At 55.8% G+C, this 24,587-nt stretch overlaps 7 protein-coding genes across 7 annotated transcripts; 4 read left to right on the top strand and 3 right to left on the bottom strand.

The window, feature by feature from the left end:
- Window positions 1-333: 333 nt before the first annotated feature.
- SSU72 (RNA polymerase II subunit A C-terminal domain phosphatase) lies at window positions 334-1,164 on the bottom strand (the record flags this gene model as incomplete). Its single annotated transcript, XM_028639851.1, has 2 exons — window positions 334-991; window positions 1,046-1,164. The coding sequence occupies 2 exons, from the start codon at window positions 1,162-1,164 to the stop codon at window positions 334-336; spliced, it is 777 nt and encodes a 258-aa protein (XP_028495778.1).
- Window positions 1,165-4,530: 3,366 nt separating this feature from the next.
- Window positions 4,531-5,898, top strand: NBP2 (HOG (high osmolarity glycerol) pathway protein; the record flags this gene model as incomplete). Its single annotated transcript, XM_028639850.1, has 1 exon — window positions 4,531-5,898. One exon carries the CDS (start codon window positions 4,531-4,533, stop codon window positions 5,896-5,898), a length of 1,368 nt encoding a protein of 455 aa, XP_028495777.1.
- Window positions 5,899-6,522: 624 nt separating this feature from the next.
- MCR1 (NADH-cytochrome b5 reductase) lies at window positions 6,523-7,679 on the top strand (the record flags this gene model as incomplete). The annotated part of the gene is made up of 3 exons (XM_028639849.1): window positions 6,523-6,567; window positions 6,654-7,044; window positions 7,111-7,679. 3 exons carry the CDS (start codon window positions 6,523-6,525, stop codon window positions 7,677-7,679), a joined length of 1,005 nt encoding a protein of 334 aa, XP_028495776.1.
- Window positions 7,680-8,072: 393 nt separating this feature from the next.
- D7B24_005699 (uncharacterized protein) lies at window positions 8,073-10,607 on the bottom strand (the record flags this gene model as incomplete). Its single annotated transcript, XM_028639848.1, has 2 exons — window positions 8,073-10,163; window positions 10,215-10,607. The coding sequence occupies 2 exons, from the start codon at window positions 10,605-10,607 to the stop codon at window positions 8,073-8,075; spliced, it is 2,484 nt and encodes an 827-aa protein (XP_028495775.1).
- Window positions 10,608-12,235: 1,628 nt separating this feature from the next.
- On the top strand, window positions 12,236-14,485 carry D7B24_005698 (uncharacterized protein; the record flags this gene model as incomplete). The annotated part of the gene is made up of 4 exons (XM_028639847.1): window positions 12,236-12,296; window positions 12,741-13,049; window positions 13,106-13,201; window positions 13,254-14,485. The coding sequence occupies 4 exons, from the start codon at window positions 12,236-12,238 to the stop codon at window positions 14,483-14,485; spliced, it is 1,698 nt and encodes a 565-aa protein (XP_028495774.1).
- An 849-nt stretch (window positions 14,486-15,334) lies between these two features.
- Window positions 15,335-17,238, bottom strand: D7B24_005697 (uncharacterized protein; the record flags this gene model as incomplete). Its single annotated transcript, XM_028639846.1, has 3 exons — window positions 15,335-15,527; window positions 15,585-16,530; window positions 16,758-17,238. The coding sequence occupies 3 exons, from the start codon at window positions 17,236-17,238 to the stop codon at window positions 15,335-15,337; spliced, it is 1,620 nt and encodes a 539-aa protein (XP_028495773.1).
- Window positions 17,239-19,027: 1,789 nt separating this feature from the next.
- Window positions 19,028-24,186, top strand: D7B24_005696 (uncharacterized protein; the record flags this gene model as incomplete). Its single annotated transcript, XM_028639845.1, has 2 exons — window positions 19,028-23,727; window positions 23,802-24,186. 2 exons carry the CDS (start codon window positions 19,028-19,030, stop codon window positions 24,184-24,186), a joined length of 5,085 nt encoding a protein of 1,694 aa, XP_028495772.1.
- Window positions 24,187-24,587: the final 401 nt, after the last annotated feature.

Here is a 24,587-nt window from a genome sequence, read left to right as displayed (position 1 = left end):
TTGGTCTACGGGTCTTGGTGATTCCGACTGGCGAGCGCGACCGGTCTGTGAGGCCAGTGTAGGGTGCGAGCCCGCCTTGTATCCAAGCCGCGATACGAAGTATTTTTGTGTAAGACAGTAGCACAATGTCTTCACGACGATTTTTTCCTATCGTCGTTTGATGATGGTGATCTGCGTATACACGATGACTGACCGCTTGTGTTCGAGCCAACCATCTATCACAAATAAACCCTGGTATCATGATGTGTTTACCCGCTTATCTCATTCCGACCGAATCCCAACCTCCCGTAACGCCGCGCTCGTATCACACAAAAGAAGCAGAATCATGCAGCTCTAAAACCATGCCAGCGTCCACAGCGCAGGCAAATGCGGCCAGCGGTCCTGCCAAGCGGCCAGGATATCAGGCACCTGCTCGTCAAAGCTAGCCCGGGCGCCGGCGCTGCCACTGTCAAAACTGGCCGCACCGGCAGACTGTCGTGCCTCCGTGGCGGCAGCGTTCAGCGTGTTGGCCAGGTCTAGGATGGCGCGGCCGCCAACGCTAGCCTCCTCATGGTTGTCCTTGATGTCAACGTTGATGACATGTACCGGGCGATTCATAGGTGCCCCGCGCGCCATGAGGTCGTCAATGACAGCATCCCAACACCTCTCTTCACACGTGATGACAATGTCGACGATGCCGCCCTCTACACCCTGGCTGCCACGGTCATCGGGCTTGTCAAGACGCGGCATGCCGACCTGCCAGTCTTGCCATCGTTCAGGACCCCACTTGACGTTGCGATTGCGGTCAACCATGTTGAGTACACCATTTTGCACGTACAGCTTGGGGTCCTTGGACTGAAGCTCCCGGTAAATACTGTCGTAGGATGTCTTGTTGAAGTGGTACACATTAGGCTGAGTGATGGATGGTCCAGGCAGGCGCACAAGAGAACCGGTGCCAAATGATATCACGGGGTAATTAGCCTCGGCAAGGCGGAGGTGGGACACCATAGATCTTGATAGAATTAGCAAGACAGCCTTCTGTATGTATTAGGTGAGGGCAGCATACCTGTTTTGATTACTGGCGCAGACCGTGCAGAACTTCAGCTTGAATCCTCCGGATTCGGGCGTCTGTTCACCATTGCCACTTGGCGCAACGGTCTGCGCTGTGCCGTTTGTTGTCTCCATGCTTTGATGTTTGAAGAGTTCAACAGACACTCTCGGGGTCGTGAGGGTACCGTCGTACGCTGCGAATCACGGGCAGCACGAGAAATCTGATACGTTCGAGTCAGCAACGTCGCGCGAAAAACGTGGTATCAGGTAAGAGGAAAGAGCGCAATTGAGCATAATTCAGAGGTTTTAGCGTAAGGTAATAGTGTGTCAACACGAGGTTCAGACAGCTCCAATAAAGAAATTCATCACGAAAGCTCGAGAGGGGATTGGTGTTTTTCGGGAATGGGGTTTCATCATACCTGATTCAATTACCTCCACTGCGAACGTCGTGCCATAAAGGATGTGTTACGATTATTGCAGCGAGCTTCACTACGCGAAGCGTCTGGCGATGCACAGGATTGAGTTGGGGGAGAGAGGAGACCGAGAGTTGAATTTTGTTGCCGGGATAGTGTGGATGTTGCGTTGGGTCGGTGACGAGGTGTGCATAGCGTGATCCGGTTTCGGTTAATTCTCGCTTGAATCTGATGTGCTTTTCTTCCCTTCCAGAGCGGTTCGCTTAGGTCATCACACTGAGTGCAACCCCCACCATAAAAGCATACACGAAATGCTGGCTGGCGGTCTTTGATTGCCAATGCCTAACGGGCTTTTGCTTGCAGACAACCTGAAACCAATGGTCGCTCGAAGAAGCCAATCAGAGCTACTGATCTGGCGGATCCAGGTCAGCCTCCTAAAATAGATTCACGATGTCCCTCGACGAGGTACACAAGTAGCTTCTTTGAACCATCACATTGCATCTTTGTCATAAAAACAAGAAAGCTTTGCCTGAGAGGCACAACTTGGCTCTCGTTAATCGTGTCTTCTGAAGATCGATCTCTGCCTTCGAATCACTTTCAGACCAGCCCATGTTTCGGAGTGACCGGTACGTAAGGCTTGCGAAGTCACCACATTTACCTTGTAACCCTATACTCGGCTTGATATTTAAAGCCATGGTAACCGTTCGTGACCACGTTCAAGTCCAGCATGAAGGCCTGGTGTTGTCGATCGGCCCACCACGTTAGTGGGTCATGTTTTCTGCTTCCAGAAGCACAGTATGCTAGTAGCTGACTTTCGAAAAAGCAAAGAAGGCTGGCTGGAGGGGAATTCAAGAGCTGCTGGCGTTTCTTGGCCTCGTGATGCTTTCAGCGCCTATTCTTCCAGTGTACCTAAGCACGGCAGGACATCAAGTAGCACCAAACACTTGTGCGAACAGCGGAAACCGAAATACTGCAGCGGAAAGTGCTCCGGGGCGAAGAAACCTGTACCTCACCGCAGCACTTTGCTGCCACGCAGGGCAGGCCAGGCGACATGGCGGAGCAACAAGAGCAGGAAGCTGATGTCAAGTCGCAATGCAGGGATCCGCTGATTGCTCTCCACCAGCAAGTTGACCCGACATTGGCAGGATTCGTAGTTAGAACCATGTGATTCGCGCAGGGGACTTTTGGCACCCCATGCGGCACTGTGGGCGGACCATGCGCCGTCTTTTGCGTGCTGGAGTTCTGCTCAAGCTCCCGAGGCCATCCTCTGGTCAATGGCCGAGAGAATCTGGCCTGGGTTTGCTTAGCAAGGTTCCCTTTGACCCAAGGGTCAAGATATAGGCGCAAGTCAAAACCAACTAGTTCCTTTGTCGTCGCCCGGTTCACTGGTATATGGCGAGTGTTCCTCGATGTTTCTAGCTTTGAGAGAGAAATTGTGCCCATGGCGAACCGTGCGCCGTAGATGAGCTGAGAGGCAAGAGGAGGGGCAGAAATAGAAGATGATGGATGGCTGGGGGTGAGCATCGTCCGATTTCCATGGCGGAGCTACACATATTCATGGGCGGTTGGGCACACACAGAGTGCCGGGCGGCTCAGATGGGCCAGTAAGAGTTCTGCGTGACCGGACGCGCTTAGGTACAGCTCTGGTTCCAAAGACATTCTGCGCGGAACAGGCAGCATAGGTTTGTGGTGGACGACCTATGGTTAGTACAAGACACATCAACAGAATGCATGTACCCTCGTCTAGGTACTGAGGCAGCAGAGGAACGGTCATGACTGTGGTTGACAGGCCCTCGCTAGCCATGAGGTGGGCTGAGGTAGGATAGACGAGGTAGACTTCTTACCCAAGGCGGGGGGGCGGGGGGGGCTCAGAAGACGAAGCGCGGAAGAGTGCGCAAGCAAAGCAGGCATCCCTTACAGGACCGGCAGCTCCCGCCGTCAGCATCTTTGTTGCCCTCAGGAGTAGGCAACCTGGTCAATTAGGTAGGTACTTGCCTCGGGAGGGAAGGAGGTGGCTACCTGGTAGTACTTCCTGAGTGTACCATCATACTTACCTAGGCACCCAGGTTGGTAGGTACCTAGGTAAGGTAGGCTCCCACCGGCCCACCCCACGCTACCTTACCACCCATAAACAACCCCCCCTCACTCCCCTTCTCAATCGTGCCAGCGACCAGCGTCTCGCTCCAGGGCAGCAACCACTGGTTATCTGAGTGGGTTGTCTTGTGTCTTTGACTCCTCTCTTCCACCACCTCCACCTCGATCTCCTCCACCATCATCAGTTGAACCACCCGGCCTCGTCCTCCAACACCGCACATTGTCTGAGCCACTCGCTGAGATCAACTCACCTGACGACACCCTTACATGGACTTTGATCTTAACCTTCTCCACACTCCTTTGACCTCCGTCATCTTCTAGCACTGCCTGCGACTGCTGGCCCATTCGCAACGCCTGGAAGGTTGTTGCTTCCCTCATAATTCCCTTGCCAGCCTCGTTAGGGCTACTCGCCAACCTCTCACTTCTCCAGAGACAGGCCAGGCGGCCGAAGCGCTTTGTCGTGGCGCTTTCCCCTTCGACTTCTCGTCTGCTCACACATCATTGCGGTCTATTCAACTTGTGCGATTGCGCCCCAGATTCGGCCGACAAGTGCGACGCCCCGTCTCTGCCCCAGTGCTCGAACTTGGTTTGGGTCGCCCCCACCAAGTGGCATACCAAACAGAAACCACCAAACCGCCGTGGGACTACCAGGCCGCTTGCTCGACGTTGGCTCCTGACAAGTTTACCGGCTAGTGTCGCTCGGCCACGGAGCCTTGCTGCTGTCTCCTTTGGCGGCGCTCTCGTCGACAACGACCACCTCTCTTCAATCATGGCCACCACCATGTCGCAAACCCCCTCGCCAGCGACGTCCCCTCCGGCAGCCTCTCCGGCCTCGAATCCGAACCATCCTCCGCTTCCGCCTCTCGTCACCTCTCCACCAAACCGCCATTCTACGCTTCCGAGACCGCTCTCCCACGCCTCCAAGAATCGATTGTCTCAATACTCCACCGGGTCCATCCCCTCTCGATCGCGACCGCCCTCTCATATATTTCCCATGTTTCCATCGAGCCTCCCATACACCCTTGTGCGCGATTTCGCCTATCCGGTTGTGCAGTCCATGCACTATGGACCCCTTCCCGAGCCTTCCCATCCCGCCTCCGGTCTGAGCACGCCCATGAGCGAATCTCGACGACTCTCGGACCCGCCCGCTACCTGGGACTCCAAGATGAGCTGGGAGACAGGTGGCTGGCAGCCCGATGGTTTTGGTCGTGGCAACGACTTGCCTCCGATACAATTCGGTGATGGTCCACCCTGGAGCGAAGATGAAGACCTGCAGAGCCCTGTTGTGAGCTCACGGCATCGCAAGCACAAGTCCTCGCATGCTGCCCTTGGCCATGGGCGCCATAACGGCGGTGCTTCCATGGCGAACCCTGCCAACTATGACAGAGAGCGGGGTTATTTCATGGGCACAGCTGGTGATGGTAGCGAGCGTTACTACGTGAATCAGGGGGGCGAAGCCAACGGCCCTGGCGGCGAGTATGTCACCTACTCTGCTGCACAGGCACGGCACTCTCGCCACTCATATCAGATAGGCGAGCAGCCACCGCGACAGTATCTTGACCATGGGGGACCAAGGTCTGAGTCGGATGCCTCAAGCTCTGCGTCTTCGCCTGGTTTCCGTGAAGAAGATCAGTCCCGGTACTCCAGAGACTACCAATTTACCATCACGTCACCGGACGAGGAGATGCACGGCAAAGCTGTAGCCTTGTTTGACTTTGAACGGGAGAATGAAAATGAACTGCCGCTGGTGGAGGGCCAGATCATTTGGGTGTCATACCGCCATGGCCAGGGTTGGCTGGTAGCCGAGGACCCCAAGACCAGAGAAAGTGGACTTGTTCCGGAGGAGTATGTGCGTCTTCTGCGAGATATTGAAGGTGGGATGAACAGTCTGACCGGCAACCTTGGAGAGGGACCTGTATCGCCTCACGACTCAGGCACACCGACGCAAGCAGATCACACCACCACATACGAACAGCAACAGCCTCCCGCGACCACGACCACTGCGCCAGCCAACGGATATCATCAACCCGTCGTTTCGACCTTCTCAACGTCGAGCAAAGACCTCGACCCATACCCTACGCAGCAACTCGGAATTCAAGCGGGACAACCACCGCCGCAAGTCGTACACTATCATGGGCAACGAGGTGGAAGCCAGGCAAATACTCCCACGCTTTCGTCGCATCAGGACACGGGAGCCATGCGCCGCGGTAGCCAGGACCCTGGTACCAAGACGAACGATCCCCAGTTTACGCCTGTTGTTGAGATTGTCGAGGACAAGACAGTCGACAGCTCGAGCACGCCACAGGTAGTCACATCAGCAGAAGAGCCTGCGAACGAGAAGGCGGTGGGAGAGGACAGGTGACGAAGACGCAGCGATGGTTGGCCAATCGCCCTGGTGATCTTGGCCTTCACTGAGAGCGTCTTTCTACAGAATCTTGTACAAAGAAATGAGAAACGGTCGGCTGGAGCGTTTTATTTGATTGGCGAGCTACTTGCATGTCAGAGGGGGGCGCTTGATGGATTGGATTGGGCCCCGCCAACAGTTGGACAGTGAGAGAAGCAGGGGTGGATCTAAGCTTGAGGGCATGTCTTGAACTTGGATGGCACAAGACCCGAGCATCGCGGATGATGATGAAGGATGACAGCCTACAGTGGCAGGCAGATGGCAACATCCTGCTGAGATATCTATCAGCCTATTGTAAGAATAAACTGCTGCGTGAACAGACACGCCCAGGAGACCACTTGCATTTTCGTTGTCAACTGGATGTTGCTTAGAAATCGATACTGCGACTCCATGCCAGAGCCACCACACGTGACTGCCTCTGTACGTCATCCACTCATGGCGTCAGCGGGTGGGTACCTACTGTCCCGACTCGGGAGGTAGGAGGCCTTTTTGATCGCCGGCAGCTTCAGTGTATATCCTCCAACCACAATTCAATAAACGAATCAACTTTCTGTCGCCCTCACGACGCCAATTGAATTCGAGATGTTCTCCAGATCAGCTTTCAGGGCGGTGCAGCCCCTCAAACAGGTACGCGATCACCCACTTTGTGCTCCGTGGCATTTCCATCGCGCCACAACATCATGCCAGAACATCGTTACTGACCATTTCTTCAGCAAACACGCCGCTACGCCACAGAGCCCTCGACCGGCGGTTCCAACACCGCCCTCTACGCTGTTGGTGCCGTCGGTGTCGCTGCCGCGGGCTACTACTTCCTTGGTGGTGCGCCCGCCGCCAAGAAGGCCGAGGCGAAGATCAAGGACGCTGCCGCCGACCTGACGAATGCCACGACGAAGAAGGCTCTCAACGGCGTTGACCAAGGCTTCGTTTCGCTCGCTCTCGAGAATGTCGAGATCGTGAACCACAACACTAAGCGTTTCCGCTTCAAGCTGCCCGAGGATGATCAGGTCTCCGGCCTGTCCGTCGCCAGCGCTGTCCTGACCAAGTACAAGGGTCCCGAGATGGAGAAGGCTGTGTTGCGCCCCTACACTCCCGTCAGCGACGAGGGTATGACCTTGCCCTTCTATACTTCTAACAAATGATGGACTGCAAGGCTGACGAGAACACACCCAGACGCCAAGGGCTACCTCGACCTCCTCGTCAAGAAGTACCCCGACGGCCCCATGTCCACGCACATGCACGACATGACGCCTGGCCAGCGCCTCGACTTCAAGGGTCCGCTGCCCAAGTACGCCTGGACCGCCAACAAGCACGAGCACATTGCCCTCGTAGCCGGCGGCACGGGCATCACCCCCATGTACCAGCTCGCCCGCGCCATCTTCAACAACCCGGCCGACAAGACCAAGGTCACGCTCGTCTTCGGCAACGTGACCGAGGAGGACATTCTGCTGCGCAAGGAGTTTGCCGAGCTCGAGAACACGTACCCCCAGCGCTTCCGCGCCTTTTACGTCCTCGACAAGCCCACGGGCGAGTGGTCTGGCGGCAAGGGCTTCATCGACAAGAACCTCCTCAAGACGGTCCTTCCCGAGCCTTCGTCTGGTGACGTCAAGGTCTTCGTCTGCGGCCCGCCCGGCTTGATGAACGCCGTCTCCGGCAACAAGAAGAGCCCCAAGGACCAGGGCGAGCTTGTTGGCATCCTGAAGGAGCTCGGCTACTCGCCTGACCAGGTCTACAAGTTCTAAGCTGCTGCTGGTTTGGGCTCGTATTTCCTGGTAGAGGGACGACTGTTTTGTACGAATATGGCAGGCATTAGAATGTAGAAATGATATGTTAGACCGCCACACTGAACTCAGCCCGGCTGTGCTTTTTTGTTTGCACATTATGGACGATGCCCATTCCCTTGCTGAGCTTTCATGGTAGTTATCACGGCCTGGCCGTCAACTCGTGTAGCCCTACTTCATTTCTACTGGCCGTCCACACAGATCTCAGTCCGACATTCACAAACCCAATGGAGGGCGTACTCAGCGTCACCCTATAGTCCATCTCAAGGAATTGTGTCCAATGTAACGGTTCATGGAGGAATGTTCTCATACGTGCCATCCGGACAGCATGGGTATACACCACACTTCTGTTGACTAAATGCTCTTGTCCGCTGACTCCAAGCTCTCTCCAATGATCCCTGCCCACCTCACAGCATTCACATAGTCCCTAGCGTCAATGCTCTCCTGCAGCCCGGGGAATACGGCACCCGCATAGCCCGTCCACAGGCCCGGGGCGAAGACCACGTGCTTGAACCAGTCACGCCCGTCGAGGCCTTCGGGGTGCAGGAAGTGGCGCTCGAAGCCCTTGTACGCGGCGTTGACATGCACGAGCGCCCAGCCGAGCTTGAGGCGCTTCCAGATGTGCCACCAGGGTACGCCGGCGGCTATGGTGTCTTCGACCCAGCGGCCCAGCGCGTCGAGGCGCTGGGTCTTGATGCGGAGATTGGCGGTCAGGAAGCGCAGGTGGGCGAGGGCCTCAGCGACATCGGCGGGACTGCCGCGTGGACGGACTTCTTCGGCTTCAACACCCGAGGGGAGGCCGCTGGAGCGAAGGGCGAAGATTTCTTCTTCGGACATGGTGGCGATGTCGGGCTCGGCGGAGGAGGTGGCGGCGGTCAGTTTGGCGTCGATCTTATCAATGTAACCGGCGAGAGCGTCAGCATAATCGGTCGCGTCGAAGCGGATGATGGGCTTGTTGGACAGCTCCGCCACGGTGCGACCGAGGATACGCGCCATGGCCTTGTGGTATTGGAAGCCTGGGTCGCCAAAATTTTCCATCCAGTAGAATGAGTCGTAGTTGCTGTGGTAGTGGTATACCGCATCTTTGGGGCCGTAGCCGCCAAACCCAAAATCCAGCGATGGGATGCCGGCAAAGTCCTGGAACGCCGTGAAGTCGGAGCCGGAGCCCATGGGCCTGATCTTGCCGCTCCACAGATCACCGACGGTCTGTCCTGGGACAGTCTGGTTTGGCGATGGAATAGCGGCAACAACCTCCCGAAGGACGCGGTGAAGAAGCGGGGCTGCTGCGGCATCAAAGTTGGCACTCCGGACGCCCACATCAACATTGACGTAGGCAACCGCAGCATCCGTGAGCCAGGGGAGATACTCCTCAACCCATTCAGTACTGCCGATGAGGGAATATTCCTCGCCATCCCAAGAGGCGAAGACAATTGTGCGGAGCGGGGTCCAGCCAGCTGCAAGAGCGGCTCCGACGCTACGAACGACTTCGTTGAGGACGGCGGAGCCACTGTTGGGGTCACCAGCGCCGCCAGCGATCCAGGCGTCACGATGGTTGCCGATCACGACCACTTCATTCGGGATAGTACCATTAACAATTCCGATGACGTTCCAGAGAGGCGTCGTCACGTAGCTTTGCTCGTTGTACAGGTTGATGACGACGTTGTCGGGCGAGGGGCCAATGTTGTACTCAATTCCCTTGTATTTCAAGCCCAAGTTGCGGGTCCAATACTGGTTGAAGTCATCAGCCGAGGGTCCATGGCCGTTCAGAGCCTTGAGTATGGGCAGTGCATCGGCGTATGAGATGGGAATCGATGGGATCGATGGAATGGCGGCATCCACAGGTGCTCTGGGCGCACCGGGCTTGCTTGGATATCCCGGAGTTGTTGGGTCTCCAGGACGCACGCTCAAGAATTGAGCGCTGCCACGCTGGACGCTCGAAGGGTTGCGAGCCGGGCCTTCTGGGTATGTCTTGTACCCATTCTCTTCTCGGATCTCGCCATCGTCACCAGGGTCGCTGTAGAGCACAGCACCAATCATGCCGAGCTCCTGGGCCCGTTTGATCTTGAGACCGCGGAAGATACCACCGTAGCGCGCGATGGCGATCTTGCCTGCAAGGCTGACATTGGCCTTGCGTAGGTCCTCAAAATCTTGGTACGTGCCATAGTTGACCCAAACAAAGGAACCGGTAACGTTACCGCTTGCTGAGTAGCCGTGAAAGGTAGGGATGCGATCTGCGGAACCGGATGTGGGGTCTTCGTCGAGGATGTCCTCTTCGAGCGATGCCTCGAAGTCAACCTTCCAAGAAGCATCTTGCGCATTGCTGTCTTTCTCCTCGCGGCTGAGAACGGAAAGGCTATGGTTCACAGGATAGTTCAAGTACACATCGTAAGAAACAATGTCAGAGGGGACACCCCATTCAATCCACCTCTCCTGGGTCCATCTCGCCTAATGTGTTTGTGAGTACTATTTCCCCACGTAGTCGAGTGGATAGCGTACCTGAGAGAAGTTCTGGCCTGCCAGATGGGGACCGGCGGTGTAGTATCTGCTCCAGTCCTCGGCCTTTTCGGCAGATGGGGTCTCGAAAAGGACACCAAGCAAGTCCTGGTGCGAGAAGTTGGGCCCCGTCTGCGCAGTAGAGTGAGCTGGTCCACTTGGCGGACCAGGAAAGTAAGAGGAGCCGTCGTCGGGATCGAGACAAACCAGGACCACGAATGTCGTAAAGAAGGCAAAGAGACATGCGCATATCGCAGTGGTACACAGGCGTCGAACGTAGTGGTGCTGGTACCGCTGCCTGGGCTCCGCCACGACAACCGTGGCTATCAAGGGCGTATGCTCGTCTGCCATGACGACGCCCGGCGGGTGCTTGTGCGCTGGAGACTTTTCAGTCATGGTAACAGTGAGAATGTGCTGTGAAACCTGGTCGTATTGTGTTGTCTGTCGCCAAGATATATCCGTTCTGAGATACGAGCAACAGAAGGAGAAGGGGGGATGTACCGCAGGTGGATGTGATGTAAAGATCGCTCTGCGCCTTCGATAGATGCGTCGAGTATCTTAGGTGAGAGCGCACCAAGACTGAGCTGAGGTGAAGCGAAACTCAAGGAAGAATCACTACACCGTGAAGCTTAGGTGTGAATCCTGAAGAAGACCTCGGTGGGTTGTCGAGAGGTGGGCAGTGGGTCGTATCGTTTGTCATCGATGGCATCAGTGAACATGACTTTGATGCGATCAAGGAATCTAAAGTGGAGAGTGTACCGTGCCTGCCCCTGGGCAGAGGGGTAGGGAAGTCGCCTACCTTCCTGAGGGTAGAGACAGTGAGGGTTATACAGTACCTGCCTAGAATTGGCACATGATGACGCTTTAGGTGGTCGAGGAGCATGGTGCGCTTACATCATCAGCGTGGAACGTGTGCTCGTACTGCAACTCGGATCCTATTGCGGGGTGGATATTCGGCCCCCGGGTTTGGCGCCGATGACGGCCGGGCCAGCATCGGGCCGCCAGTTGCCAGAATCACGAGGGGGCCACATAGGCCAAGCAACTGACCGACTGTGAGGCCTGGACCTGTGACCCCCACCCTGCGTCGGGGGGTACGCGACTCCTTCAACGTTGGAAAAAAAAAATATACCCTGTCGCACCTCAACGCTGAACACACCATCTCGCCGTCCCATCCGCTACTTCTCGGTCAAGTTGACGACGACGCCGCCGACAACCGACCAACATGCCGACAGCGGACTCGCCACACTGACCATGGCTGCCACCCCTTCCCTCCTCCCTTGAAACTTACATTGCATCCTTCGCAGGACGCTTGTCTCTCTTTCACCTCGTGACGGCATTGCTTACATGAGGCGCCTTGGATCGACAACCAATACCGCCTTTCTTTGGGGGATTTCTGCAAGGCTCATCGTTCATCGGATATGCACCTGTCATCCGGAACCAATCGCACATGGAGGAGGAGCCCCTCACAAGACTCGGGAGGCGTCATCTTTCCCCCGAAGGCAAGACCTGTCGCTCGGTGAGCCGACCGCGGGGGTATGAACCTGAGACCAAACAGGCTGTTGTGCAGTAGTAAATGCCCAACGAGGCAAGTGCAAGTGCATGGAGAAGTGCAACGGCTGGGCACCTAATGCGAGGCGAGCGCGAGCGCATCGGGCTGCAGCGCTTGTGTGTGGAGGTGGGAACGCACTACGACGCTAGGAAAATGGCCAGTGGGGTCGTTGCCTGTGACCGATGCAAGGTTTTGCAGGTGCAGTTTCTCTTCATTTGACCGACCGATTCCTCGATTTCTCATCACTTCTGCATCTTTTTCTTCGTTATTCGGCCTCTTTTGTCCGCAGCCTGTCCAACCGAGCCTTGCTCTGGTCCTCTAGTCTTGACCAAATCTTGCTAGATCTCCCATATTTGTTTACGCCTAGCTGAAGGCGCCTTGGGCTCTAAATATATCCCCATCTTATCCTGCACCTGTCTATCCACCAGATCGCCGACCCGCTTTCTGTAGGCTCACGTACTCCCCTTCAGCCATCATGTCGAACCCCAGGAGGAGGCGAGAGCCGCAGCTGCCGGTGCAACAGCTGGCCATTTTGGGTAAGCTACACAGACTCTCTCACCTCGGCCCATAAACCAGCTTTATCCTGGATACCTCCTCTCGTATCTTGCGGACACTTCGGACAACTCTACATGTCTATCTAGGCTAGTGCCCCTGCTAGGACATGGGATACAGCGGACATCGCGTCATCATGGACGACGATGTTGAGGAGGGCCAAAAGACAGACAAAATGCTACCTAGATATCTTTTTCATTCTTTTTTTTTATGTTATCCGCTTCAGCATGTGCTGCACTTTGGTCATGATCTTCCTCGCCGCCTGATCACCGTGAGCCTGAGCTGCATTCTCATGCTTGAAGCAGGAACGTAACATGGACCTCTCCACCAGCACGAAGGAGGGATCGTAGTCGTCTCCATATTTGCTGTACCGACACCTCACAGGTATTTACAGCTATTAGCAACATGGTCCGCTAACATTTTCCCAGCCATCGCGCGATTCGCCGAGCCCCTCGCCATGACTTCCGTCTTCCCCTATCTTCCAGAGATGATCCGCAGCTTCGGTGTCGAGCAGAACAAAGTCGCCAAATGGGCTGGCATCACGTCTGCCGCATTTTCACTTTCACAGAGCGCCTGTGCGGTGCCTTGGGGGAAAGCATCCGACACGTTTGGCCGGAAACCGACCATCATCGCCGGCTTAACCTCCACCATGACACTCTTCCTCGTATGGGGATTCTCGACTAGTCTAACTATGGCTATCATCGTGCGCGTTTTGCTTGGAGGTGGCAACGGCAATGGTGAGTTGAGCCATACCCTATTCATCTTGGATAGCACGTCCTGATATCCTGACTAGTTGGCATCATCCGCACCATGGTGGCCGAAATGGTTACCGAGAAGGAGCTCCAGCCCCGAGCATTCTCTGTCATGCCTCTCGTATGGACGATTGGAAGTAAGCTCCCTCCATAACCAACCCACCTAGAATCACGCACTTACATGGACAGGCGTCTTCGGTCCTGCCTTCGGTGGCATTTTTGTCCAGCCGGTCGAGCGCTTCCCAGCTCTCTTCGGCAACAGCACATTCTTTAAGACCTTCCCATTCGCCTTGCCAAACATGATCATGTCCATCTTCTTCCTCATATCACTTGGATCAGCCATCTTCTTCCTACACGAGACGCTTGAGAGCAAGCGAGGTAGCAATGACTGGGGTTTGCAGATGGGACAGCGTCTTACTCGCACCTTTAGACGCCGTCGCCACGACATTCGAGCGAGGAGGACATCCTTCGTTGACAGCGAGGCCACGGCTCCCTTGTTGCCAGCCATGATTAAGGCCCCAAAGAAGTCCATGATCACGACCAAGCCATCAATGGGCGAAGTGTTCACCAGGCAAACGGTCATTGGTCTCGTTGCCTACACATTCTTGGCTCTCCACGCCGTCGCTTTCGATCAGGTTGTTCCCGTCTTCCTGAACTATCCGATAATCGAACACACACCCGAAAACACGAGTCTACCCTTTCAATTCAGCGGCGGTTTCGGTCTCGGCTCCGAGCGTATCGGCCCCATCTTCGCCATCTACGGCGTTGCGTGCGGCGCGATTCAGTTTCTCTTCTTCCCAGTCCTCTGCAGCCGATTTGGCACTCTCCGATGCTACCGCGCGTGTGCCTACGTCTCGCCCTTTGTGTATATCCTCATGCCATATACCGTCCTCCTTCCTACCACGACAACACGCTACATTGCGCTCCTGTCTCTTATGCTGGTCAAGGGCTTCGCTGCCATTGTTGGCTTTCCCTGTATGACTATTTTGCTCACCAACTCGGCGTCCAGCCTGCGCATTCTGGGCACTCTCAACGGCTTTGCGACCATGTTCTCCGGCCTGGGCCGTGCCGTCGGACCGGCCAGCGCCGGCGTCGCGTTCAGCTGGGGTGTAGAGAGGGGTTATGTGATTACTGCTTGGTGGCTTCTTTCATTCTGTGCTGTGGTCGGCGCCATTCCTGCCATGATGCTCACCGAAGGCGACGGCCCTGCGCCCAGCACCGAGACGACAGACGACGAGGCCGATGAGGAGACCTTGCTAGAAGATGACGATTCCGACGTGGTAACAACGGCCAAAGACAGGAATGAAGGAGAAGAAGGCGAGTATTCCTCTGAGGATGAGCCTTTACTGGGACGTGCAGGTAGCAGTGGTCGCACGACACCGAGAGCTGGATACGATTCCATCACGACGAGCAAGCAATGATGTTAGAGAATGATGAGCAAAAGGTGTGATGAGAGTGGGCTTTCACGATGTGAAACGCTACCAAGTTGACGAAACTCGAGAAGGGAATCTGCGAAATCTTACGCATGCTTGACGGATCATGAGCGAGTTTGAGTTTTATTTAGTTTGAGGATTTTCGGCACATAGCATAGTCCATGCGGTTCTGCACGCGAGGTGTAATGGTGTAATGAGCATTGCCTGACTACTCAAAGCTTCTGTTCAGCTTGTCAGTATGAAATTGCCAGCACTTTTTTTTTTTGAATTTGGTTCTGCACGGCTAGGTGCTCATACACCTAACATAGTACACGCAGCGCAGTTAAATTATCGTAAAGGCCGTCTGCCAGCGGGACTATGTGGAGGAATACCAAGTTGCCGATATCGGCCACCAGGCACTTTCCCTCCCTAGGTAGGTAGTTGCACCACAGGAATAATTTCGCCGCCTGTTGCACACCTCACCAGACTGGCAGAGCTTCCGCATGTATCGTAGTAAATCGTGAACTTTCATTATTTTCATTGCGCGCGCGAGCGCTCGGCACTTTTTGTGTGTACCATGGTATATCATCGAAGCAGCGTTTCGTAAAAGCGTCATGGCTTCTCCCTATACATCCCCTAATTTTTGTTTTAGAGTGTTCCCAAAATTCCCATCCCGTCCCGTTCCCTTGCTGCGGTATTCCAACACGCGCTTCATTTCCATTCGTTACGCCAGAAAAATCATCATACCGCCCACCATGTCCCGCCCCAACGACCAGCATACGCCCCTACGATACGGTCTTGGGGAGGGGGACTCTACCACTGCCACGACGAGTTGTGTTGCTAAACAGTGAAAGAGGTCTACGCGAAGAGCTTCTTCTCGTAGGACTCCATGTTCACGTTGCCCTCCATCTGGGCGCTCGACGTGCGAAGCTCGAAACGGAGGGTACCGTCGGCGACGCTCTCGTGCAGCTCGGTCAGGCTCTGCATGCCGCAGTCCTGCATTGAGTGCTTGAGGCCGGCCGCGAGGTAGGGGACGAACTTGGAGATGGGACTGTCAAGACTGTCAGCAAACATGATCGGAGGGTGGTTGAGCGCGGGAGAAACATACCCCCTGTGCGCGACGGAGCCGGTAACGCCCTGGGCAACCAGGACGCTGTCGCCCTCGGAGAAGTAGCGGGCCGTGCCGGCGTTGCTCTTCTGCGAGTCCTTGCCGCCACCGCCGGCCTTCTTGTCCTGCATGGCGTCGATGCTGCCCATGCCACGGTAGGCCTTGACCAGCTTGCCCTCGCGCGAGACGAAGGACGTGCCGGGGGACTCGGTGGTGCCGGCGAGCAGACCGCCCATCATGACGGTCGAGGCACCGAGGGACAGGCCCTTGACGACGTGGCCGACGTTCTGGACACCGCCGTCGGCGATGCAGGGCACGCCGAAGCGGGCGGCGAAGCTGCTGACCGAGTAAACGGCAGCAGCCTGGGGGCGGCCGACGGCCATGACCTCCTGTGTGATGCAGGCCGAGCCGCTGCCCATGCCGATGCGCAGACCGTCAACGCCGGCGGCGATGAGGGTCGCGGCTTGCTCGCGCGTCACGACGTTTCCGCCAATGACGTCGAGGCCGGGGAACTCGGACTTGATCCACTTGACCATCTCGGCCTGGTACATGCTGTTACCCTGGGACGAGTCCAGGATGACAATGTCAAGGCCAGCATCGACCAGCAGAGCAAGACGCTCGCGGTCGGCGGGACGGGTGCCAATGGCAGCAGCGCAGAGGAGCTGCTTGCTGTCGGGGAGCTTGGAAGCCAGGGGGAAGTGCTGGTTCTTGTTCAAGTCGGAGCGGGAGATCATGGAGACGAGGTTGCCCTCCTTGTCGACGATGGGCAGCTTGCCCTTCTTAGACTTGGCGAGGATCTTGTTCGCGTCGGGCAGGTCAACGCCCGAGGGAGCAGTGATCAGCTCGGTCACCATGACGTTGGAGATGGAGGTCTCGGGGTCCTCCTCAAACTGGATATCACGGTTGGTGACGATACCCAGCAGCTTGGAGCCGAGCTTGCCGTTCTCTGAAAGCATTGGTTAGCTTTGCGGATTCTTGCCAAAATAGCGCAAAATAGTAAAAGATGAAAAAGGCTTATTTTCATAGTCTAATTAGATATCCTCAAGACAACATGGTTGTCACGTATGGTGGAACGAAAGTTATGACATGGTTTTTTAATCATCGAAAGCCGACAAAAGGGTGGGGAGTGCTGGTAACACGAGCGAAGAGAAGAGAGAGAAATAGGCGACTGACCTGTGACGGGGAAACCGCCGAAACCCCACTTCTCCTTAAGAGCCTTCGCCTCGCCGACAGTGGTGTCGCGGCTGATGACAACGGGGTCGAGGATGAAGCCGTTCTCATAGCGCTTCACCTTTCGGATCATGTCGGCCTGGGCCTCGGGGGAGCAGTTGTGGTGAACAACGCCGAGGCCGCCCTGGAGCGCCATGTGAATGGCCATCTCGTGCTCAGTGACGGTGTCCATGGGCGAGGAGACGAAGGGGGTCTTGAGGGTGACACGCTTGGTGACAGGCGAGTCGAGGTTGACGGCGGAGGCGGGGAAGCCAATGTAGCCAGGAAGCAGCAGGAAGTCGTTGTAGGTCAGACCGCCGTGCTTCTTGGTGTCCATGAGCTCGGTGATGTTAAGACCGTCACGGCCCTCGTACTCCTTGAGGACATCGAGAGCGGTGGCGTGGTCGAGCACCTTCGCGCCCTGGGTACCGTTGGTGCCAGGCATTTTTCTTCTTCGCTTTGCTGGGGCAAAGTGATGGATGGAAAAGAGTGGGAGAAAGTAGAAGCGGGAGAAGGCAGCGAGGAAGAAGAAGCTGTCGTCACGCAAAGTCCTGATGCTTGCTTGGCTCGTTCAATGACTGCGATCGGTTGGTCTCTTCTTCCCAGTAGAAGGAGGGAAGAAAAAGTTCGTCTGGTCCCCGCTGGAAACTTTTTTTAAAGGCCCGCTCAGACCCTGCACATTTTGAGCTGACTGACCCGAACTCGGTGCGGTGCGGGGCAGGGGGCCAGCAGCGAGTTGTAGGGCCCAATCGCCTGGCCTCCAGCACACAAGCCCCACACCACGCGAGCGGTGTGTGCCCTGTGCACGGCTGTCATGGATAGAAGCATGTTTGCTGGTTACGCCTTTGGCCATGACCCGGTTTCTTCATGACCGCGCCAACCCTTGCGTCTGCTCTCCGTGAATTGTGACCAAGGAAAAGGTATACCAGTTCCTTCCGACATATGGTCGCCCCGGTTCAAGGGCCGTCTGAATGCATCAAGGATTTTACGTCGCACGAAGGCCTTGACGACGTGACTTGTGTTTCTGGGCAGGAAGTGTAGGCGTATCCAGCAGGCCAACAGGAGGTGTTGAAATCCCATCCAATTGCCCAATCATCAGTGCCAAGCTGTCAGGCGCCCACCAGTTTCTATTGATCCATAGACTCGTTTCTAGAGACCGATGACGATCCTCGGAGCGCATCTTGTTCAGGACGTAGCTTGAACAAGAGGAGAAACGGCACAGGATACCCGTCCAACCACGTGGAGACGTAGTCAACACGTTACGAATTGATGTGATGGTCTGGATTTATCGGTATACTGTGTTGTGCTTTTGCTCCTGGTCAATTGAGTAGGATCAACAGTCGCTTGGCACCACATCCCGAGCCGTCTCTGACTGCCGTGGGAAGCCATCCTAGGAGGTTTAGGGGCAAAGCAGCAACACTTCATTCAGCCTTCACACTGCCAACAGGCCCAGTCGAAACGAAACACGCGAGGTCGAGGCAAATAAGGTCGCAGGCACAAAGGCCGTAGCACCGGCACATTATCGGTAGCTGCCGGCTCAGTGTGACGTGACGTAACAGCGCTAGCAAAAACCAGGCCTGCGCCAGACAGCGCCGGACAGCGGTTGCTCCACTCCTCCCACCCATCTGCGCCTAGCCACATCAGGCAGTAAACAAACACAGAAACTCAGCACAGCAACGGCACTCACTGCTCCAAAGCACCAAACATCCATGGACCCCTCAGCCGTCCAGCCGCCGACTGCCATCTGCTCCTGCGTTATCCTTGTTCACTTTTAACATTACGGTCGCGAAATAATGGCCGCCACGTACAGGGCATGAGGTTATCGACGAGAACCCATACGATTCATTTCTTCCTCAACATCATTGCTGCTGTGGTCCTTGCACTGCTCCCTCGCCCCAACTCCCTCGCGCCGAGCGCGCCCATGTCTTAGATCCCCGACCACGCGCCACTCCACATTGTTGTGACCCAACTCTGCCTCTGGCATTGCCTCCGACTTGGGCCCTCCAAGAGAGCAAACTTCACCCCTCCGCATCCTCCGCCGCCTCGACACATTCCAAGCCAGCCACCAAAGTCGACCCTGACCCAGCGTCATTTGGTTAGCTCAGCCCGAGGAACATCGACCCAGAGCCTCCCCAGCGAAAGCGCCTTCATGTGGTCATCCGAATTCCGCGAATACATGAACCTGCAGCGCAAACTTTCCTCGACCTCCTAACCGACGTTCGGCATCGTCAACCATGTCGTACCGAACACACCCTCTCCGGCAATCACAAAACCTCGAAACAGAAGGAAATGTCAACCGGCAACCCTCAACTGCCTCATCGTCTGCCTCCTCTGGCTACTCCAATTTCTCCGAGCGCAGTCGCGCCAGTACAGTATACTCCTCAGCCTCGAGCGGCTACGCCGCCGCTCACACCCACAAACGGGGCATGAGTGATGTCAGTCGCTTCAGCCAGCGTCCGCTGGAAGATGACGTCTTCACAAGTTCAAAGAAGAAGGAGGAGGGCAACATCTTCAACATGGCTCGCATGTCCTTACGACCACTCCCCCAAGCTCCCGCCGGGCCGTCTCCCGCATCCTCGCCCTCACCCGAGCGGAAACCGACGAGCTATCGCCATGACCGCGGCCAAAGCATCGACGTCGGCAGATTCTCACTCTCGCAAAACGATGGCAGCAGCTCGCCCACGCCCACAGCTACACCCAAGAAGGCTACAACGCCCAAGGCTACAACGCCCAAGACCACAACGCCCAAGGCCACAACACCCCAGCCGCCGACGCCCACCTCAAGGCCCTCGCCGATTCGACCGCACTCTATGCTCTTGACTCGATCCGACTCGGTCAGCGTGGGCAGCGCCGCCCTGCCTCACGCGAACTCGCCATATCACCCACACCAGACGCACGCCGCGCCACTTGAGCGGCCCGATCTTCAGAGCTTTGGAAGGTCCTCGACAAGCCACTTCCGCACGCTTTCAAAGCTCGCGCAAACCGACTCTGCCGACGACTTCAAGATCACATCTCCCGCACAGGAGGTCGTCGGCCTACGCGGTCGGCGCAGGCTGCAGAGGACAGGTGAAGACAAGGGTCGTATAGGCCAAAAAAGTGGCGGTTACGGCTGGGAGGGGAGGAATTGGATGGATAAGCAGCGACAATTCCTTCAGGCCTACGAATACCTTTGCCACGTCGGCGAAGCCAAGGAGTGGATTGAAGATGTCATCCACAGGGACATTCCTCCCATCGTGGAACTGGAAGAGGCCTTGCGAGACGGCGTCACCCTAGCTGAGGTCGTGGAGACGTTGAACCCAGATCGTCGGTACCGCATCTTCCGCCACGAAAGGCTGCAATACCGACATTCGGACAATATTGCCATTTTGTTCCGATATCTCGACGAAGTCGAACTTCCCGACCTTTTCCGCTTCGAGCTCATCGATTTGTACGAGAAGAAGAACATACCCAAGGTCATTTATTGCATTCACGCCCTCAGCTGGCTGCTGTTCAGAAAAGGAATTGTCGACTTCCGCATTGGCAACCTTGTTGGTCAGCTGGAGTTTGAGCACCATGAGCTCGAGGCCATGCAGAAAGGACTCGATAAACTTGGGGTTAGCATGCCCAGTTTTGGCAATATGGGTGCCGACTTTGGCGTTGAGCCCGAGCCCGAGCCGGAAGAGACGGAAGAAGAGCGCATCGACCGAGAGCTGGCTGAAAACGAGGGCTCCATCATTGAGCTACAGGCACAAATCAGAGGCGCTGCGCTGCGAATGGAACTAGGCGACACCATGCAGAAACTCTGGAACTCCGAGACAGCTCTCATCGAGTTGCAGTCTCGAATCCGTGGCGACTTCACGCGTCAGATCATGGACTACAGGCTCCAGATGAGAAAGTTTGCTGTGAACCTGCAGTGTCAAGCCCGCGGCTTTCTCGTCCGACGACGACTCGCTAATAAGGAAAGATTCTGGAGGAGCTTGGAGCCTGACATCTTGGAACTCCAGAGCCTTATCCGGGCTAAGAAGGTCCGTGATGAGGTGCAGCACTCCAAATCTCAGCTCGCCATGCACGAAGGTCCTGTAAGGGGCATCCAAGCGGCATTCAAGGGCTATCTCGTCCGAAAGAGCTTCGACAGTCAACGAACCGAAACGCAACAGACATCTGGTCAGGTGCAGCAGCTTCAAGCAGCTGCTCGGGGCATGCTATTACGAGGCCGGGTTGACAGGGATCAACTTTCCCTCGAACAACAAGCCCCGGCCATCATCGACTTGCAAGCGGTTGCGAGGGCGTTGCTGATGAGGGGTCAGATCGCCCGCGACCAGGAGCATCTTCAAGGCTTCGCTCCGCAGTGGACTGCGCTCCAAGCCAAGTTACGTGGCAATGTCGCCCGTTCTGCCATTCTCTCAACGAAAGCAGAGCTCAAGGAACACTCCCCTCAGCTCGGACAGCTGCAGGCCTTTGTTCGCGCCGGAGCCGTGAGACGAGACGTCGCTCAGACACTCGAGGCATTGGCCAGCAACGATGGAGCCAATATTCAGCTGCAGTCCTGTATACGTGCTATGGCAACCCGAGGCCGCCTTGCAGCCGACAAGGAAGCCTTGACACAACAGGAGCCTGCTATCACCCGTCTGCAAAGCCATATCCGAGGCCACCTATGCCGCTTACGACACACGCAACTCCTCGAAGAGCTCGAGTCGCATGCAGAAGATATAAGCAAACTGCAAGCTCTGGCAAAGGCTATGATGGTTCGAGAGGAGATTGGCTTTGTGATTGCTGAGCTTGAAGAGGAAGAACAATCTATCATTGCCATTCAGGCAGCTGCCAACGCCTTCCTTGTTCGGGCTCGGTACAGGGAGAAGCAAAAGTTCTTCAACGAGAACATGCAGAAAGTCGTCAAAATCCAAAGCTTCATCCGGGCGAAGATTCAGGGCGAAGCCTACAAAAGCCTCACGACAGGCAAGAACCCGCCGGTTAACGCCGTCAAGAACTTTGTGCATTTGCTCAACGACAGCGACTTTGATTTCAACGAGGAGATTGAGTTCGAGCGGATGCGCAAGACGGTCGTCCAACAAGTTCGGCAGAACGAGATGTTGGAGCAGTACATCGACCAACTCGACATCAAGATTGCCCTGCTCGTCAAGAACAAGATCACGCTGGATGAGGTTGTACGGCACCAGAGCAACTACGGCAGCCACTCTATCGGTCTGCTGGCAAACTCATCTATCTCTTCTGCCAATCACTTCGACTTGAAGGCGCTGAACAAGAGCTCCAGGAAGAAACTGGAATCCTACCAGCAGCTCTTCTTCAATCTCCAGACACAACCTCAATACCTTGCAAGGGTTTTCAAGCGAATTCGAGAACAGGGAACACCGGAGAAGGAATGCAAACGTATCGAGCACCTTATGATGGGCTTGTTCGGTTATGCTCAAAAGCGAAGAGAAGAGTACTACCTGTTGAAACTGATCGCCCGTTCGATGCGCGAGGAGATTGACGGCACACGAGACGTACAGGACTACCTACGCGGCAACTTCTTCTGGTCAAAACTTCTTTCCAACTACGCTCGATCTCCGCGAGACCGAAAGTACCTTCGCGAGCTGCTCGGCCCGTTGGTTCGCGACAATATCGTCGAGGACCCAGCCCTCGACCTCGAGAGCGATCCCCTACAAATTTACCGCTCGGCCATCAGCAATGAGGAGCTTCGAACCGGCCGGCCAAGCCATCGTCCCCTGGATGTTCCCCGCGAAGTCGCTATCAAGGACCAGGAGACACGAGATCTGTTCATCGATCACCTGCGGGATCTCAGGGAGATTTGCGACCAGTTCTTGTTTGCGCTTGAAGATCTCCTTGCCAAGATGCCTTATGGTCTCCGGTTCCTGTGTAGGCACATGTTCGAAAGCCTCTGCCAACACTTTGAGAAGGAACCCCAACACCACATATTGCAACTGGTGACCAATTGGCTGTGGAAATTCTACCTGCAGCCCGCAGTAACAGCACCCGAGAATGTTGGTGTCATTGAGAAGCAGCTTAGCCCTCTCCAGAAGCGCAATCTGGGTGAGGTTGCCAAGGTCCTCAGCCAGGTTGCGTCAGGGAGGCCTTTTGGTGGGGAGAATGTTTACCTCCAGCCTCTGAACGCCTTCTTGGGCGATTCGATTGATCGGTTCGCCCACATTACGCACGAGATCATCTCGGTTCCTGATGCGGAGAGCACGTTCGACATCGATGAATTCAACGATCTGTACGCCAAGAACAGGCCGACGCTCTACATCAAAATGACGGACATCTTCGCCATCCACAGCTTGATTGCAGCGGAACTGGCGTCCGTATGCCCCAACCGGGACGATATTCTCCGAGAGATCATGCAGGACCTCGGAAGTGCCAAGAGCAACGAGAGTGAGATGCTGGCTGCGGGCTCATCTGATATCCAGATGTTCCTGACGCCCAAGCTGCACGATGTTGACGATCCGGATGCGGAGGTTAAGGCGCTCTTCATGGAGACGAAGCGATGTGTGTTGTATATTGTCAGGGTGCAGTCTGGTGCGAACCTTCTCGAGGTCCTCGTCAAGCCCATCACACCGGAGGACGACCACAGGTGGAAGATGGTGCTGCGGGACGACTTCTCCAGCAAGGGCTCGCGAGGGGCCTACTCGGACGCGAACATGATTGATGTCACTCGCATGTCGTACCACGAGCTCAAGCGAACGGCGCTGGAGAACGTCATGAGGCTCGAGCACATGGGCAGGATATCCAAGCACAATTTCTACCAGGACATCCTCAACGCCATCGCACTCGACATTCGAACCAAGAGCCGCAGGCGGGTCCAGCGGCAGCGCGAGATCGACGGCGTCCGCATGACGCTGTCCAACCTTCACGACAAGGCCAAGTACCTGGAACAGCAGCGCAAGAGCTACGACGACTACATCGAATCGGCCATGGCCACGCTGCAGAAGAATAAGGGGTAAGTACACCCGACATTGGAAAGGCTGCGCAGTGAGAGAGGAATACTGACACGAAGTGTTTTCCCACCAACAGCAAGAAGCGATTCTACGTTCCGTTTACCAAGCAGTACAACCACCAACGCGAGCTGGAGCGCAGCGGCCGCGTTCCCAAGTTTGGGAGTTTCAAGTACAGCACGCGAGCTCTCGCAGACAAGGGCGTGGTTGTCGCCTGGACGGGCGTCGGTGACTGGGACAAGATCAACCTCACCATCAGCTGTGACGAGGTGGGCGTGTTCGCCATTGAGGGTTCCCGCGGACACATACAGATGCCAGGAGCAAGCGCACAGGTGCCCATCGAAGATCTGTTGCAGGCTCAGTTCGAGTCGCATCAGTTCATGAACCTTTTCGAGGGAAACCTCAAGCTCAACGTCAACCTGCTCCTGCATCTTCTCTACAAGAAATTCTACAGGACGCAATAACTAAGGTCTGATACCCCGGACTCCCGCCACCTGCCTACCCGTTGGCGCTGGAGGGAGGGGGGTACCTCTTTTCATCTTCTTCTTTGGAACCCCCTCGATGGGCGGACACGACTTTTATGGATAGGGTTAATGGACGACTTGGTACCTAGGGATGGACGCTGCGGTTACTGGCGAGACGGTATTTCTGGTGTTTCGGTCGAAGCATGCATAAGGAAGGTGTTGATCAGCTCGCACGCGCGGGCTTTGGCATTATTACGGGGAGAAAGGATACCCCGAGAAGAAGAGAGGAAATGGGAGGATGCGCGCTCGTTTGTATTCAAGGGGAGAGATCTTGCAAGTGCTCATGGTGGTTGAAACAATGACTGAGTTGACATGAATGAATTCGAATATACTGCTCTGAT

This window comes from Verticillium nonalfalfae, assembly GCF_003724135.2.
Source record: "Verticillium nonalfalfae strain VnAa140/NRRL 66861 chromosome Unknown scaffold_37, whole genome shotgun sequence".
Taxonomy (NCBI): Eukaryota; Fungi; Ascomycota; class Sordariomycetes; order Glomerellales; family Plectosphaerellaceae; genus Verticillium; species Verticillium nonalfalfae.
This window is presented reverse-complemented; position numbering and strand designations above follow the sequence as displayed.